The sequence below is a fragment of the Otolemur garnettii genome, unplaced genomic scaffold, assembly GCF_000181295.1.
Source record: "Otolemur garnettii isolate 467f Iridium unplaced genomic scaffold, OtoGar3 scaffold00124, whole genome shotgun sequence".
Taxonomy (NCBI): Eukaryota; Metazoa; Chordata; class Mammalia; order Primates; family Galagidae; genus Otolemur; species Otolemur garnettii.
The window spans coordinates 3,230,995-3,247,831 of NW_003852519.1; the positions used below are offsets into that span (position 1 = coordinate 3,230,995).

Below are 16,837 nucleotides of genomic sequence, written 5' to 3' on the forward strand. Positions count from 1 at the left end.
AGCCGTCATTGTTGTTTGGTGGGTCCGGGCTGGGGATTCGAACCCGCCACCTTAGGTGTACGTGGCTGGCGCCCCAGCTGGTTGAGCTATAGGCGCCGAGCCACTACTCTCTCTTATTCTGTCATAGTTCTTGCTAGAACCTCTTTCCATCATAGTCTTAGCAATTGTTGTCTCAACACACTAAAAGGAGTCCCCTTTGAAGAATGTACTCAGGAACTAACACTCACCCCTAACTTTCTATCTTCAGAGCCCTACATAAAATAGCAAAACAAGTATTTGTTGCATCAAATTGACTCATTCAGACTGTGTCATCCCAGAGGAGATAGTTTCAGCAGCTGCTCAGCAACCCAAAAGACTGGCCACTTTATTAAAGACTAGAGCAGACCAGGTCTCCACACCCTCATTACCATTCTTTCTAGAAAGTTTTCATACCTCATTTTATTAAAAACGAATCCATGACTATTTTTCAGCACTCATAGCATTAGTGAACCATCAGAAACTAAATTTGCAACTCTTAGGGAGCTGTCCTATGGAGTTAAAAAACAGAGGAAGAAGCTCTTATTTGGCCAAGGTGCTATGACCATATTGCCTTATATTCATCTCTAATAGAACTGGAGAAGCAGATTCCATGAAACCTAATAAGCATGTAGTTAAGTAACTTCTGGGGACAAAGCACTGGGGAGCCTGTCCTCAAGGCACTACCACATGGTAGAGGGGAGAGATGGAACTCTAATACAGTAGAAATGGAATCATAAAAAGCTTATCAAGAAGACAGTGTCTGAGATGGTCTTGGAGGATTTGCAAGTTTTCAACAGGTGCAGATGGAAGACGCAGTATCTGGCTCTCAGGAAACATGATTCTGAGAGATGCTGGGAAGGGACTATGTGAAAGGCCTCGTAACAAAAGCCACTCTGTGCTCAGTCTATGCCACCTTGTATGCATGTGTGTGTTTGCACAAGCTCTTAACTCAAAGTTAAGTACCATGAGAAGTGAATGGAGGGGCATCACAGCAAGGCTCAGAAACCTTATGAGGGAAATGTTTCTTTTCTTTCTTTCTTTCTTTCTTTTTTTAAGACAGAGCCTCAAGCTATTGCCCTGGGTAGAATGCCGTGGCATCACAGCTCACAGCAACCTCTAACTCCTGGGCTTAAGTGATTCTCTTGCCTCAGCCTCCCAAGTAGCTAGGACTACAGGCACCCACCACAATACCTGGCTATTTTTTGGTTGTAGTTGTCATTGTTGTGCAGGCCCGGGCTGGATTTGAACCAGCCAGCTCTGCTGTATGTGGCTGGTGCCTTAGCCACTTCAGCTACAGGCACCAAGCTGGGAATGCTTCCATGATAATGTCAACATCCTGCAGTGAGTGGTTCTGAGGAAGGGCATGGTGAGAGAAGAGAGAGGAAGAGAGGGTGAGGGAAGGCAAGGCAGTGAGAAGCTGCTGAACTCATCCAGGGCTTGCTCTAGGCTGTGGCCCCAGCAGTATCTGGCTGCTGCAGATATTGAGATAATTTTGCAGGGGAAGCCATAGGTAGATGACCTTGAGTGTCTAACTAGAAAGGGCTGGGCCCAGAACCCAGCTGTTTTCTAGGGGGTGAAAAAAGTTCAAGGAAGAAAAAAATTATTAACTACTTGAAAGGAACTACTCCTGAAGATTTGAGGATATTTCCTTGCGTGTTTATGCTTGCTATTTCAAATATTTCATATATTGCTGGGAGTGAACGATGTCTTCCAAGGTGGTCAAACTCATCTTTATTTGAGCAGCTGAGGATCTCAGTTGTTCATCCCACAATGTCCATCCTCAGCACTCCCCCACCCCCCAAATGTGAAGGAAAATATAAGCTAACACCTTTCAGATGTGGTCATATGGGGAAAAGGTGGCAGCCAGGAACTTCTCCCTGCTCTTGGTGGTGGCAGGAGAAACTTTGCAAGCTCAGCAGAAAACAAGAAAAAGTTCTTTCTTTTGACATCTGGTCAGAACTCAGGTTCTCACCCTAGGCTCAAAGCCATTAAGGGTGTGTCTTAGTATGTAGGATCAAACCTTGCCAAGCAGCCCCAAGCGACAGTCCCCAGTAGTATATGTCTTAAGTTGATAGTATATGTCTCAAGTTGTGTATGAGGAAGCTATTACTTCTTAGACAAGTACCCAAGAGTAGCTGATACACAAAGACCACCCAGCCTGTGTCCGGTATTCCTTCTCCACTACTAGTCTGTAGCTATTGTCACCGCTTCCATATGGCTGACATCTTAAGGTCTTCGGCTTGATAGCTTGCTTAGTTGGAGGGAGCCATTCTGCCTCTCACTGCTGGGCTGAGACAGTGTACGCTGGGCTGTGCAGTGTGGTGTCTTCACTCTGGGAGTCTCAATCCTACAAATCCTTCCAGAATCTCCTCTGTTCTGTCCTCCTGTTGGAGTTCTTGCCCCTCAGCCCAGCTTCTCTAGTCCATTTGACATATCCCTTCCTTCAAAATAAACTCTTGGGCATCAAAATGTATGATGAGCCTTCATCTCCTGGGCCATATCAGGAAGGAAACAGACGGTCCTCTCCTTCCCTCCCCTCTTCCCCACCCTATCACCAGGGGGCTATTTTAAGCATGCTTGGTCATTAGTGGGGCATCCCACTCTTCCTAGCTTTCGCCTAGGCACGGAGCAGGACCTTTAAATGTGTGCTAAAGAAATTCCCTGCCTATATTTGACTTTTCAGTAGTGCCATTAGAATGATAGCTTCTGGCTCGGCGCCTGTGGCTCAAGTGGCTAAGGCGCCAGCCACATACACCTAAGGTGGCGGGTTTGAATCCCCAGCCCGGGCCCACCAAACAACAATGACGGCTGCAACCAAAAAATGGCCAGGTGTCGGTGGCGGGCGCCTAAAGTCCCAGCCACTTGGGAGGCTGAGGCAGGAGACTCGCTTGAGCCCAGGAGTTGGAGGTTGCTGTGAGCGTGGATGCCACAGCACTCTACCCAGGGGGACAGCTTGAGGCTCCGTCTCAAAAAAAAGAAAAAAAGAATGACAGCTTCTGAAAGCAGCCTACGGGAGAGGCTCTTCTAAAGATAGTTCTGACTGTAATTCTTCCTCCCTCTCTTTTCTCTTCTTTCCCTCCTCCACCCTCCCTCTTTTCCTTCTTGTCCTCTCCTTCTCTTTCTCCTTCCTATCCTCCTTTTATAAAACTATTGGACTCTTTTTTCCATACACCCCTTTCAGTCCTTTACTGCACCTCTGTACCCCTCCTGCTGACAAGCACCTTCTCCTGGCCAGTGAGCTCCGCAGAAGTCTCTGCAGAGCCGAGGTCCTCTCAGACTCCTGGAAGCCCACCCTTAAGAAGGCTGGGGGAATTACCACAGTCACAAACATAAGACAAGAGATGAACAGAGAGGTTGCATTTCAAATTTAAAAAGCTCTGAGTGCTGTATGCTTGGAGTACAGAAGGACTGTTGAGACGGGCCCCCATCCACAGCCCTCTACACCTCTCTTCTTTTACACAAACCCTCTGCTTGTTCAGTTGGCGCCTCCACTCCTTGCTCATTGTAAATACAACTTACTCATTTCAGCCTCAGGGCCTTTTGTCAGTACTCTGTTCTGTGACATCCCACCCTGAGTGACTTTATCCTTCTCCCCAGCCCAGCCAAACTGTTCTCATCTATCAAGCACCAGACCCACAACTCACTTCTTCTACAAAGCCTTCTTTGACTAGTCTGGCTGCTTCCAAGAGGGAGCTAAAGAGCTCTTTTGAAGTTGTTCTCTGCAGTGGAGGTGCTGCCAAGAGTGGCCCAACTTCTCCCTAAGGGTCCAGTAGTGGACGGGGATTACCAGACCTTCTCTCTCTCACTCCTGATCAATTTGCCTGTAGGCTGCGGCTACTGGCCTGAAAGGAATTCAAATCCTCAGAGCATGGGTCATACTCTGTAAGAAGTGTTTGGGTTTTGTTTGTTTATTTTTACTTTTCAAAGGCTGACTTACACGTATCAAATTTTCTTTTGAAAGGACATGGCAAAAAGGCAAAGGAAGCAAGAAAACAGTTACTAAATAGCTGAACATCTTTTTCTAAGAAGTAAAATTTAATTATACTCTAATGCAGAAGTATTTTCAAAAGTTATTCATGCAATGTCTTCTTTTTCTAGGGATGCTTTTTGTAAGTGGATAAAGTTATTCGAGAATAGGCCAATGCTTTATTAAAAATGAAAAGTGAAATGATAAAGCCGCCTCCAAAAGTGGCTGCGATGAGATGTTAAAATGTATTTTTTTCTGAAACACAGGAATAGCAGGAGTGCCACTTTTGTCAGCTCTCTCAAACTTTGTGAGCTCTCTCTAATAGTAATAGTAACAGAAATATCCAGAAAGGCATGACCATCCTCAGAACACTCTCCTAGATTAGGGCTGCTCCCTCCAATCACAGTTTCCCCTAATGGCTCATTCTCTACATCCCTTATGAGTTAATCTGATCTGTTTATAGGCACACAGAGCTGGTTTGAATTATTTCTCCAAACTTGTAACTTAATTTAAATAAAATAATCAGAACTCCATAGATACCGAAGATTTGCAGAAATTCAGATGATTTTTGCATGTGTAGTAGGCTTTAAAGCATATTTAAAAAATCTTATTCAGTTCATAAAGGTTTAGATATCTCTGAATAATACACTGTTAAGGAGATTTGTATGGTAGAGTAACAAAAATTTGGTATATAAATAAAAACATGAATTTGTCGTTTGTATTAAAAAAGAGCAACCAGAGCCCGGGAACTAGACATTCAACATCTGATACAATCTCTAGTCCTCAGAAGTAGATTAAGATCAATACCTCATTTACTATGACTAAGGCGCTAATAGCCCAAATAAGGTTTGGTCAACAATCTAGGTCACAGAGAATAAAGGAAGCAAACAAGTCATCAAGACACTTTTTACATCAGAGGAGAAATGAGGTTTGATTAAATGAGTTGCAACTTTATTTTCAGTAAAGACCTTCGCTCTGAAAAGCATGTATCTTGATTGCATAATCACTAATTACATCCTTATTATTTTTATAAGGCAAGACAAGGACACCAGAATCAATTACAGTAGAAACAGAAGAAACATTTATATTAGAGTAGTTAAAATTTCTGTTTAAAATATCTTTGAAGCTCAGGCTTTAGGAGGCTGAGGTGAGAAGACTACTTGAGGCCAAGAGTTCAAGACCCGTTTAATCAATACAGCAAGCCCTCATCTCTACAAAAATAGAAAACTTAGCTGGGCATGGTAGGGTATGACTGTAGTCCCAGGTTCTCAGGAGGCTGAGGCAGGAAGATTGCATGAGCCCAGGAGTCTGAGGTTACTGTGAGCTATGATGATGCTACCATACAGCCTGTGTGACAGAGTGAGACATTGTCTCAAAAAGAAAATCTCTTTGCCCACCTGGAAGTATTGTTTTGAGATGACTGGACAGACAACAAATGATTAGTAGAATGAAATAACTTCATTGTCTTTTAAAATAGTCTCATGAGACGAAGGGTACAGTGGCACATACCTCCAGTCCCAGGTACTTGGGAGGCTGAGGCGAGAGGATTGCTTGAGTACAAGAGTTTGAGATTACACCGGGCAATACAGTGAGACTCTGTCTCAAAAAACTAAACCAAACAAGTCAAATCAAAAAAGTTTCCTAAGAAGGAAAGATTTTAGAAAGTTAAGTGCCATGAGAATTGAAGAGTGCCACACCTGGGTGGTTTATACCTTCTAGGCAGGTATTGATTGTAGGCCCAAGTGAAATTCTGATAATGTCTACATCACATGCATAGGACCTCAACTACTTGTCAGCTCCAATGTCAGTTCTAAAGCCAGAAGATGAGTCACTGCTAGATAAGGAAAGTCTGGGGGTTGCCTGGTGCTTGCTCCACCAAGACTGGGATACTTACGGGGCAGTGAGGTAACCTTCCAAAACGCCAGCCACAAACATGGTCATCTCATTGCTCAGGGCTTGAGAACCATACCCAGCTCTGATCTCCAGGATGCCCCAGCCTGTGGCATTCATGGAGTTATTGTAGAAGCCATAGGCATCCCCATTCTTGTCTATTACTTTTTTGACTTCTACTGTCTTTTCAGCAGGCTTCCAGTAGGCAGTTGCATAGTAGACTCCTGGAAGAAAAGGAATAACGACAGAATGCTATTCAGCTGTGTTGCTGGTGCCTTTTTGTCTGTGAGACAAATTCTTCTGACAATTCCAACACATTCACTTTTAAAGATTGCCGTTCAATTAGAATGGGGACGTCTGCCATTGTAGTTTTCCCTTCTTCCAAGTGGGGGGAAACTGGGGCCTTTGTCAAAGCAGAAGACCAGCACACAAAGATCCAGGTGAAATGTGGGTCTGTAATTAAGCATCATAGAGACGGGCCTCTGGGTTTCACCCTTAGAGGGTAGGGTTTAATTCAGACAAGGATAGGGCTCTGGTACCTAAGAAACAATGCTTTCATTCCCCGCAGCAGTGGGACCTACCATCCTCAGACTCTTATCTCCTGCCTAATTTTTCACACATGGCTTTATTCCAATCTTGCAGGAAAAAGTAGAAGCTATCTCCTGTGACTCTTCAAGTCTTGGTAATTTTGTGGATCCATCCCTGCAAACTTTGCAGTCATCCTGACCATCGCTCCTTCAGCTTCAACTCAATCTTTTGCCCCAGGCTGGGTATCCCACCCCTCTTGCCCTCTTTAGGAACTTTGTGCCATTCTATATCTATCTTCTTGCTCCTGTACCCCAAAGTTCTCTCTCTCTCTCTGTCTGCAGTAGCTCCTTCCCCATTAGCACAATTAACATGCTCCACTGTCTCACAGCTAAAATCAAACCCAGCCACAGAAGCTCTCTGGATCCTGTGGCCCCAAGTAGCCTCGGTTGGACCCCCTCACTCCTTTCATGAAGCTATTAAAAAGTTGACAAGGTATCTGTGCTGTGTCAGTGACTGTGCCAGTGACAGAACTATGAACAAGACCTGCTCCAGGCCTCATGTTCTGGAGAAAGGAGGGTGCTCGTATCCATGGCTTCCTCCTCTCTCTGCCTCTCTCCAGCCTGTCCCAGTCTAGTCCCCTCTCCCCACAGGCCACCAGCATTGCTTCTGCCTGGGTCACTAAGGAAATCCACAAGTCCTAATGTCACATGAACTGCTGAAAGCATTAGACCCTGGTGACCCTTACTCTTTCCTTCCCTGGCATCTGGGACACACCACTCTCTTGAACCTCCTTCGCTGCCCTTGACCTCACTCTCCCCAGGGACTCCTCTTTATCTCCCCACAACACACTGGATGACATAATCTGGATGATTCCACAGCACTAGAGATTCAAAATGTCAAAAATGAAACCCACATTCTCCCCCGGCCCATCCTCCATCTTCTACTTCTATCTCTGTGATCTCCTATCCTGCCCTCTTTTCTATCCCTTGGAACTTAGGTTTAATCAAACTTCCTAAGTATCTCCCCCCACGGGTCTCTTCCCGCTTATCTGACATTTCTATGCTACTTTAGGTATCACAATTACCTTAACTATAGAAAAGGCCTTTTTTAAGGGTCCTCTGATTTTAAATCCATTCTTCTTTCTCTACCAGAGTAAGCTTTCCAAAATGCAAACCATGGTTTTGTTAGCTCACCTCCTGAAAGTCCTTGATGGCTTCTGTTTCCTATAAAAAAGGGTTATTCGCTTACTGTCTTGGCCTTCGTGACCTGGTTTCTATCTACCTAATCAGCTTCCTCACCACCACCCCCTGCACTGTGTGATCCAGAAACCATAACAGACAGCTCTCAACCCAGCAGAAGCTGGGTCAGCATCTCTGACTTTGCATACACTCTTTCTTCTGCCTGAGACTTTTCTCTCCCATTAACCACCTGGCAACCTCAGGACTCAGGAAGCAGCACCCCTTTTGTGAGGGTTGATCTTCTCTACAAGCTCTGTGTCCCTTGTGTGGGCATCTTCTATTTGCCGTATCACATCATACTGTAACTTAAATGTCTGCCCTAGCTATGAACTGCTTGGTGCCAGACACTTTTCCTCAGCACTTGGTATAGTGCCTGGCTCACAACAGGTACTGAATAAATATTTGCGAATGGAAGAGAGACTTAGGAAGGAAGAGAGAGAAAAAAAGGAAATAAGAAATGGAGAAAAGAAACAGTCTATAGAGCATTTTTCTCCCACTGAGAAACCCTTGCAAACCTGCTGTGGTTAAAGACAGAGACTGTACCTTCAAGTCAGCCATTAAAGAGGAGGGAGGAGGCCAGAATGACTCTCAGCTTCTAGGCTGAGGCTCAGTGAATGGATGTTGTATCATTCAGCAAGGAAGCGTTGGGGAATAAATCTGAGTGGGAGTATAAGTTTAGTTTTAGCCATACTGAGTTTTTAGTAGTCAATAGACTAGAAAGTTCAGCTGCAATACTTACATAAGGTTATCTGTTGGCAACATTCAAAACTGAACCAACATTTTATTTTTTGATTTTAAGACTATCTGTCAAAAAATTCCTACCAGTGTAATCTTAACACTATTCCATCATAGCACCTTGACCCAGGGGGTTCGGTGACATGCTGAGACTTGTTTAGGCTTTCAAAGTAATCCTGATTACAAGTCTTAATGATCCTGCATAGGTCTAAGTCATCTTACTTCTGAGCAAAATCATGTCCATAACGACAGGCTTTCTTTAACTCTGTGGTTAAGTGGAAGTAGTGACATTAATAAGCATAGGGAGGTGGTGAATACTTTACTAATAAACTTCTGGTGACAGATAATTGTTTAAATGTTAGTGAAACCAATTGGCCAGAGTTTGACAACTGTGGGCAGCATCCGCAGAAACTTCCCCTCCCAAAGGTCTGAGCCCTTCCTCAGCTTTTCCTACACCTTCCCCTCCCCCCTCACCTCCAGTCAGCCCTGCGGGAAATGGGGAAGCATGGCTGGATTAAAAAGGAGCCAGAAAGAGCTGTGGAGGGGGAGGGTCATAAACAGGAACCATAAAAGGAAAAAAAAAGTGGGTAAGGCTCCTGCACTTCTCTTTTAGTTCTAGCCACACAGCGTGATCTTAGCTTTGTCTCCTTCTCCAAAACCTTGGCATTTTTCATCCCAAACACCCTGGTCTTCCTTCCCCCACCCCTTTCCATTCTAGCAACCCCCTTTTGCTGTAAATTCGGGCTTGCTCAAGCAATCTAAGTACTATGCCCCAGTGCTGTGTTTTCACTGCTCCTGACACTACCCAATTTCCTGACCACAAAACTGAACTTCTACAAATGTGTACTTTTTGACCTTTGTGTACCTCTGTGCATAAAAACACCTTTACCCAGTTTTCAAGAGAAGTCAGTGATAAAAATTGGCTACTGACAATTTAGCATATGCTTTGAGAACAAAGCCAAAATCCGAGTTGTCACTCTGCCTCTGACAAGGTCCTTCATTCCTCAATGTTTTTTCCATGTTTCAACTCTCTCTGGTTTTCCCCATTATCCGTATTACTTTCTGATTTGCTTAAATCCTTTAATCCTCATCTGAAATAACCCAAGTAATTATGTTTTCACGCTTGCGTAAGAGGCCTATAGGATGGTTCAGATTCTCAGCCTAAGTCCACCAAGAACAAGGAGCAAGTCCCATTTGTTGACATTTTTCTTTAGAGTTGTGAAAATAAAAAATCAGATTTAAATATTCTTAACATTTTGAGGATATTCTCTTTATGTCCTCAAAATCAATGCTCTTGATAAATAGTTGTTGGATAAATGCGAATAAAATCAGACTACTTTTCTTTTATAAATAAAGATGGAAAGTGCTCTATTATTTTTATATTTCTCCTTATGCAAAAGACCAAACACATATTAAATTTCTTTTATATCCCTGTGCACTCTTACTAATATTTTTTATGAGTTCATTGTTTTCAGTTGAAAGAAATTCCTAATCCTATTTTTAGAAAAAAGGGAATTTATAAAATACTCTTAAAGGGGCTTAAATCCCTCTCTCCCATATTTGGAACCTAATTTTCCTAACACCTCATTTATAAAAGAATATGCAGTTTTCAACCGTGAGCAAAGCAACGTGTGCCTAATATATTCAGCAAGTCAGAGAGAGAACAAGAGAAAGAGAAAACAATTATAATTGAAACAATCTATTCAGACTGAGGTTAGCTAATAAGTCACCGATTCCGATCCTTACATTGTGTTTCTCTTTATGTCCACTGAGCTAGTCTCTCTGTGGACCTTGGCATTGCACTGTCCTTCTTTGAAAGGGCTCTCAGCAAATTGATAATCTGGTTTTCATTATTTTTTTTTAAGGAAAGAATTGATTTGTGAGTTAAATATTCTCTAGAAAACACAATTATAAGTAGGTGTTTTAACTTTGACTCTCTTTAGAGATCAGAGCCTAAGACTTTTGCTTAAAGGAGGATTATTTTGGCAAGTGCTCCCAGGGAACAGGAGGTGAGGGATGGGGAAAGGGGAAGGGAAAGGGGGAAACTGGGAAAGCCAATTCAAGGGTACATTCTGAGCTGGTTTCCATATTGGACACCAGGTTGATCCCACTGGGACCCTCTGAAGAGGTGTGTAAAACAAGCCTCAAATCTTCCCAGGGGTGGAAGAAGGAGCATATATTTTCAACAGTTGCCCTATGAACCCATTAACTCCCTCATTCTCAGTTCTGCATGTGCTCCAGTTCTAAATGGTTATGATTTCAGAGACGTACCCAAGTGGAAAGCAAGAGCCCTGGAGTAAGGCTGAGTCACCTCAGGTCACACCTGCATGAAGCTAGAATAGAAGGCAGGTTGAGAGGATGTAAGGTTGGATGCCTAGTACACCTGACACATTAGCTAACTAGAAAGGGACACCGCCATAAAAGACAGCTTCAATGCAACAAAATACTAATATAGAAAAATGCTAAAGATTTGCTTACATGTGGAATGATCTCTTTCCTTCCTCCCTTGAAACATACCAGCTGAAATCAGAGTTCCTGCCAAAAGTGTTATCAGCAGAAAGTCAACTTTGCCCCATTTTGGTTTGACGCTCATGGCTCAATCCTCATCTAGATCACTTATTATAATAGTTAGACATTTTTGTGTATTTGGTCCACTAAATTTAATTATAAGCTCCTTGAGAATGGGAGGTGGCATCTTGTATTATCACATCCGTTCTCTAGGAGCTAGCACAATGCTTTGTGGAATATGTGGCCCACCTAAATTCCAAACTTTCACACTGGCTAGGAAGGTATGACAGACTTGTGTCAAGTTCATAGTCTGCTAATTCTTGATTTCTAATTATGAATTAGAACCTTGGTATCTTAGGTTTGCAAATGACCTCAAACAGAATGACAGTGGTTTGAATAAACTGATGCTTCCTTATGCCAAAATCATTACTGCATGGGCATGGCTGATGGACCAACTTCAGAGGAAGCTTGTCTCTTTCAGTGATTTGCTCATTCTGTTTTGAAATCTCTCTATCAAGACACATGCACAAATTTCTCTAGGAAGATTGCAACATGATATTTGTTAATTGTGTAGACACAGTGTTTCAAGTTCTAGACTAAAATTTCCTTATAATTTCACTACCTCTATTTCATTTTTTACAGGAATTAAGTAAATTCCTGTTTTGTAACAGTACAAAGAAGCTACATGATAACATTGTTAATACATTTTCTAGTCACATTTTAAAGCTAAATTCTCAAAAGATTCTGAAATGTAAGTTATAGGAGAAACTGGAACCTATTCCATTAAAAAAAGATAAAATTTACACTTTGAAAAGATTTCAATGTGTAAAAAGAAAAAATGTTGAAGAAAATAAATCTTTTGAGATTCTTGCCATGATTAGTGCTGCTGCCTCTTTGCTTTTTGCTGTTTCAATAGCTAATGCTTTATTATTTGGAATCCAACAAAACCAGAAGATAACAAGTGACTATGTAAAATTAGTGCCTAAAGAAGCATGAAAACAAAAAGTTCTGTTCTGCTTATCAGAGCAAACTTCCAAGACAAAATTCACATGTTTCATAGTTTATATGTTATAAAAATAAATCACCATGAACATTTTTTTTTTACAAAAATTGTTCTACCTCAATGTAAACACTAAAGGAGGATGATTCTTTTCTCATTTTCTTCTAGAGGAAGATTTTGATCTTTGCTCTCAGATGAATTCTTCCAGAAAGGCCATGAAAGGAAGTTTAATAACAAAGATAAATGGGACATCTAGGAATAGTTCTGGAACTTGTGTACATTTTTTTTTTCGACCAATAAAGGGAGAACACAACCAAGTGTTGGGGCTTACACAGAGCACTAGCTTCTTTTGGATCTCAAACACCAAAGCAATGGGGATGAGAGACTGGAAGATTTGGCAAGGCTCCAAAAGAAAGTAAGGCGTAGGGACATTCTAAAGCAGGCATAGTGAAAAAAACTTCACTTAGGAAAAAATAATCAGTCACTCAGTTATATTAACAACAGAGGAAAGCAACCTAGGACATTGTTTTGTTGTTGTTCTGGGACAGAGTTTCACTTTGTCACCCTTGGTAGGGTACCGTGGCATCATAGCTCACAGGAATGTCAAACTCTTGGGCTCAAGTGATCCTCTTGCCTCAGCCTCCTACAAAGTTGGGACTATAGGTGCTTGCCACAATGCCTGGCTATTTTTAGAGATGAGGTCTCACTCTTGTTCAGGCTGGTCTCAAACTCCTGAGCTCAAGTGATCCACCTGCCTCAGCCACCCAGACACTGGGAGTACAGGCATGGGCCACTGTGCCTGGCCTTGCTCTTTGTTTTTTCAAACACTTTCTTAATGTGCTGGTGCTGTATGCCTCAAATGCCTGAAATGGTGGGCCATGATTAAGGAAACATCCTGCTTTTAGAACAAGTTATTTCTTCAAAGCACAGGAATTACCATTTGCATTCTGCTTGTCTTATCAAGCATCTGTGATGATTTTCCGAAGAAAAGAAACTCCAACAGCCACTCAGTTAGATAGCATTTATTTACTGTATGACAGGTGCTGGTCCTCACAACAATCCTGGGATATAGATACTATTATAATACTGATTTCATGGATGAAGAAAATGAGGCATAGAGAGATTAAATAAGTGACTAAAGGTCACACAGTGCTGGAGTCAAGATGGCAACACAGGCAGTTGGGTTTTAGGGGGATTTCTGTTTCTGGAATTCTATGGTACTCCCCTAATGCTATACTTCCAAGAGTGAAGAACTTTTAAAGAAGAATAGGCACAAAGAGCAGCTATGAGGCCCTATGTCAAGTGAATTTGGAAATAAGGATGCCCTTGGAGGTAAAATATTAACTGAGATTATTAGCCCCAAATATAGGCTGCCAAGTCACCTTACAGGGACTGAATAACTCCCAGGACTGTAAATTCCTTGACAACCAGATAAAAGTATTAACCTACTCAGAGAGAAAATCTGTTAGTCTTAAGTGGACATTAGGGATCCAAATATGGGCAAGGCAGAGTCAGGGGCCAGGTATGCCAGGCAAGCACTGACCAGTGGAAGGGCACCATGTTGGCTTCATTCAAGTGTCCAGTACATACTGGGAGAAAGATCAATCAAACCTCCAGCCTGAGAACCCCTGATATTATCTATCCCATGTAGTTTGATCACAGTGAGAATGTGCCTGGGCCAGGCCACACAAATACTCAGCCTGCCTGACATATATTTCTAGCTAAAAATTAACAGTGTGGGGAATAGACCTGCATGTTCATCAGGGTGAATCAGCTTCCTTGGATCTGATCCCAACTGGAGCACTGGGAAGACTGAATTTCTAAAGCTTACCCCTGCAAGACTGAGGACAGATTCTGAACCAGTTTTACCAAAGTATGTGCCACCCTATGAGGCACTCAGCAGCCAATCCATTTCTTTTCACAGTGACAACCCAATTTACTATAAGTATCACTTAGAACAAATTGCACAAGGACTCTTAAAAACAAACGTGGGACTTTTCTGTTTGGAAAGATTAAAGCAACCCTATTATATGTCTGAAGTCTATCATAGCTTGAAAGGTAAGGCTAGGATGAAATGTGCAGTTCTTTGCCCATTTCAGGAATAATGAAACTACAACATTACTATTAAAAATGAAAGAAGTTGTATGTGTCTACAATTCATGGTGATAAAAATTGTTTTTTAAATTAAAGAAAGTTGTTTCTAAACAACTTTTTAGAAAGTTGTTTTTAAATTAAAGAAGTTGTTCTTGGATACAAAGATGCATATTGGTGGATGTAAAATTCATTCCAAGGGGATGAAAATGCACACGCTTTACTGCGTATGCAGTTCCTGTTAAAGTTCAGAGTACTGAGCCAGGTATTTTGGAGAACACATGACAAGCAAGAGGTAGCAAAGGCCCTTTTCTCTAGTCTCAAGTTGTCAGCAGACTAGCAGAAGATTAAGACAAAGATCCAAAAAGTGCAACAGAAAACAGATTCATAAAAGTGGAACAAAGGAAACAAAAATCACATCTGTTTGGAACAGCCAATGTGGCATCACCAGATGTCCTTCAGCCCTATGATGAGAAGCTTTTCCAGACTGCAGGACATGGTGCTGTCAGGTTGCTTGGCACCCACGATGTCTCACTTTCTACCTAGGTTCTAGAACCTCTAGACGTAGAGTCAGCTTCCAGTTTGGGGAACTCACTTAAAGGTGCAGTTTCTTACCAGGTGGATCATCTTGAATAAACAGTACCCCATCTTTGGGAAACAGTATCTCCACCCATTTAAAATAATCTCAAAGTCCAAAAGAACAGAAAAGGAAGAAAGATTTCAGCCAGCATTCCAGACACATGCAAAAGTTGTTTGCATTTCTGAGACCCTTCCGCTGCATGTGTGGGTCTGAATGAGCAGTCTCCATGAGCTAAAAGTAGGCACTAAGGCCACCTTCATAATTCAGGCAAAGAAGAGAATGTGCAGGGAAGTCAGGAGTCGGGAGCCTGTGGGTGCACCTGATCCCTCATGTCTGCACAGACAGGAAGGAGTGAAGATTGGAGAGTGGTAACTGGGCAAAGACTTTAAAATCTGGTGATTGCAGATCCTTGCTGATGGAAGGTGGTGTGGCAAGGATCCCTACACACATTTGAGAAGAAGCATCTTCCCTAAACCCCACCCTTTTCTTGCACAAGATCAGCAGAGAAAAGGGATTAAGAAATAAAACAAAATTAATCTTCTCTTGTTACTATTAAAGTCCTTTAAGTTCCTATAGTTAACAATCTTGGCTTTACTCATTGGAAATTGAAGTAACAATTTTTTTTTTTTTTTTGCATAGGGTGTAAGTTTACATTAATTGCCTGTAGGGATAAAACCTGTTTTTCCAAGAGGGGAGAAGTTAGGCAAATGCTCTGACATCCTAGCTTGGTCTTCACTGACTTTATCTTTATGCAAATTCCTGACTTCTTCCCAGTCTCAATTTTCTCATCTGCAGAATGGGTATTATGTCATATTTAGGGTTATAGTGACCATTTTATCAACACATAACCCCTTTCTCACACTGCCTGGCACATAGCAAGCTGACACTACCACGATGCAATCATTATTTTAGGCCAAAGTCATTGTCACTATTTAAAAACAAGTGGCACCCCCCAGCGTCATACCTCCCAATGATCTAGTTATATTTAGATGTCCTTTGGCTGGAGTTTATAGGACCAGCCCAGGCTCTGTGGGGCCAAGAGTCAGTGCAGAAGTGAACTGATTTGTTGGCCAAGAATTCTGGCCCAAACTTTCTACGTTCGTGTAGAAACACACTCCATGCCCTTCTCACGTGCCATCGCCGCCCCACGGCAGGGCTGGCGTCCACCCAGAAACAAGACACCGCTGGAAGTTAACTTGGCCAGACTCCGGGCTGGGGCGGGCAGCGCCCAGTGCCGGGCCCCCGGATCCCCAGCCCGGGCGGCGGCCGGGGCGCGCGCGCTGCTCACCTGGAGGGTTCTTCCGAGCCGCGGTGACCAACAGCAGCGGCGGCGGCAGCAGAAGCAGCAGCAGCAGCGGCGGCAGCGGCGGCAGCCCGAGGCGCCTGTCCAGGGTGCGGTTGGCCATAGCTCCGCGGTCCCGACCTGCGCTCGGCGGGCGAGGTGGCCTCTGTGGCCAGCGGTGGCAGCTGGGGCTCCGCGTCTTAGAGATCGGGCCGTCCTTAAATTTCCTCTTGCATTAGTCCTGCCTGTTCGAGGAAGCTTCACGTGGCCTTGGGAACAACCTTCCTCCTACTGGGCCCCAGTCTGGGAAAGGCGGGTCCTTTCGGTCTGACCCTCTAGCAACCTGTGGGCCGGGCTGGGAAAGTTCCCCAGCAGCACTTGTGGGAAGTGCAGAGAGACGGCGAGCAGCTCTCTACACTCTTGGGCAGTTTCGATGCACAAGGCTTGAAGGAATCTAATCAGTTTGCGTCAACAACACGAGCCTCTGCCTCCAGGGTCGGCCAGTCCCGGGCAGCACCCAGAGCAAGGATGAAATGCATACCCCTGTCTACACGCAGCTCCCAGTCTTTGCCATTCGGGGAGGTCTTGTGACCCCGCAGTGATGGTGATTAGTGTCCCTCCATCCCGGGCTGTTTAACACAACTTCATTGGTTGCAGCTCAAGACTTTTGGTTCTTTGCCTCTCTTCATTGGCTGGAGCCACTACTGAAGAGTGATTCAGACAGGGCTGAAACGGGATACACTCCTAAGTCCCTGTGAGGTCCCCATTTCTGTGGAGGGGCAGTTGAAAGTGACATTGTGAAGCAGGCAAAAATGATGCCTCGGGGGACATTGTGAAGTTGGCCCAGGGTGCCCTAGGTGACATTGTGAAGTAGGTGAAAAAGCATTTTATTCCTTCAGTAGGACGTGATTGAGCGTATCTTATGCTCCAGGTCCCAGGGATAGTAAGAGTCTTCCCCGGCTCAGGTAAGGACGGACAAAGCTGTATAGAGATAAACAGG

General features: G+C 43.4%; 1 protein-coding gene across 1 annotated transcript in view; it reads right to left on the minus strand.

Annotated features, from left to right (window-relative positions):
- The window catches only part of PLBD1 (phospholipase B domain containing 1), a 61,967-nt gene extending 45,596 nt beyond the window's left edge, over positions 1-16,371 (minus strand). The window contains exons 1-2 of the mRNA XM_003797805.3: positions 15,844-16,371; positions 5,880-6,099 (exon numbers count right to left, since the gene is read on the minus strand). Coding sequence (XP_003797853.1) covers positions 5,880-6,099; positions 15,844-15,961 — 338 coding nt within the window. The 5' untranslated portion in view covers positions 15,962-16,371. The remainder of the gene's footprint in view (positions 1-5,879; positions 6,100-15,843) is intronic.
- Between the last annotated feature and the right edge of the window lie 466 nt (positions 16,372-16,837).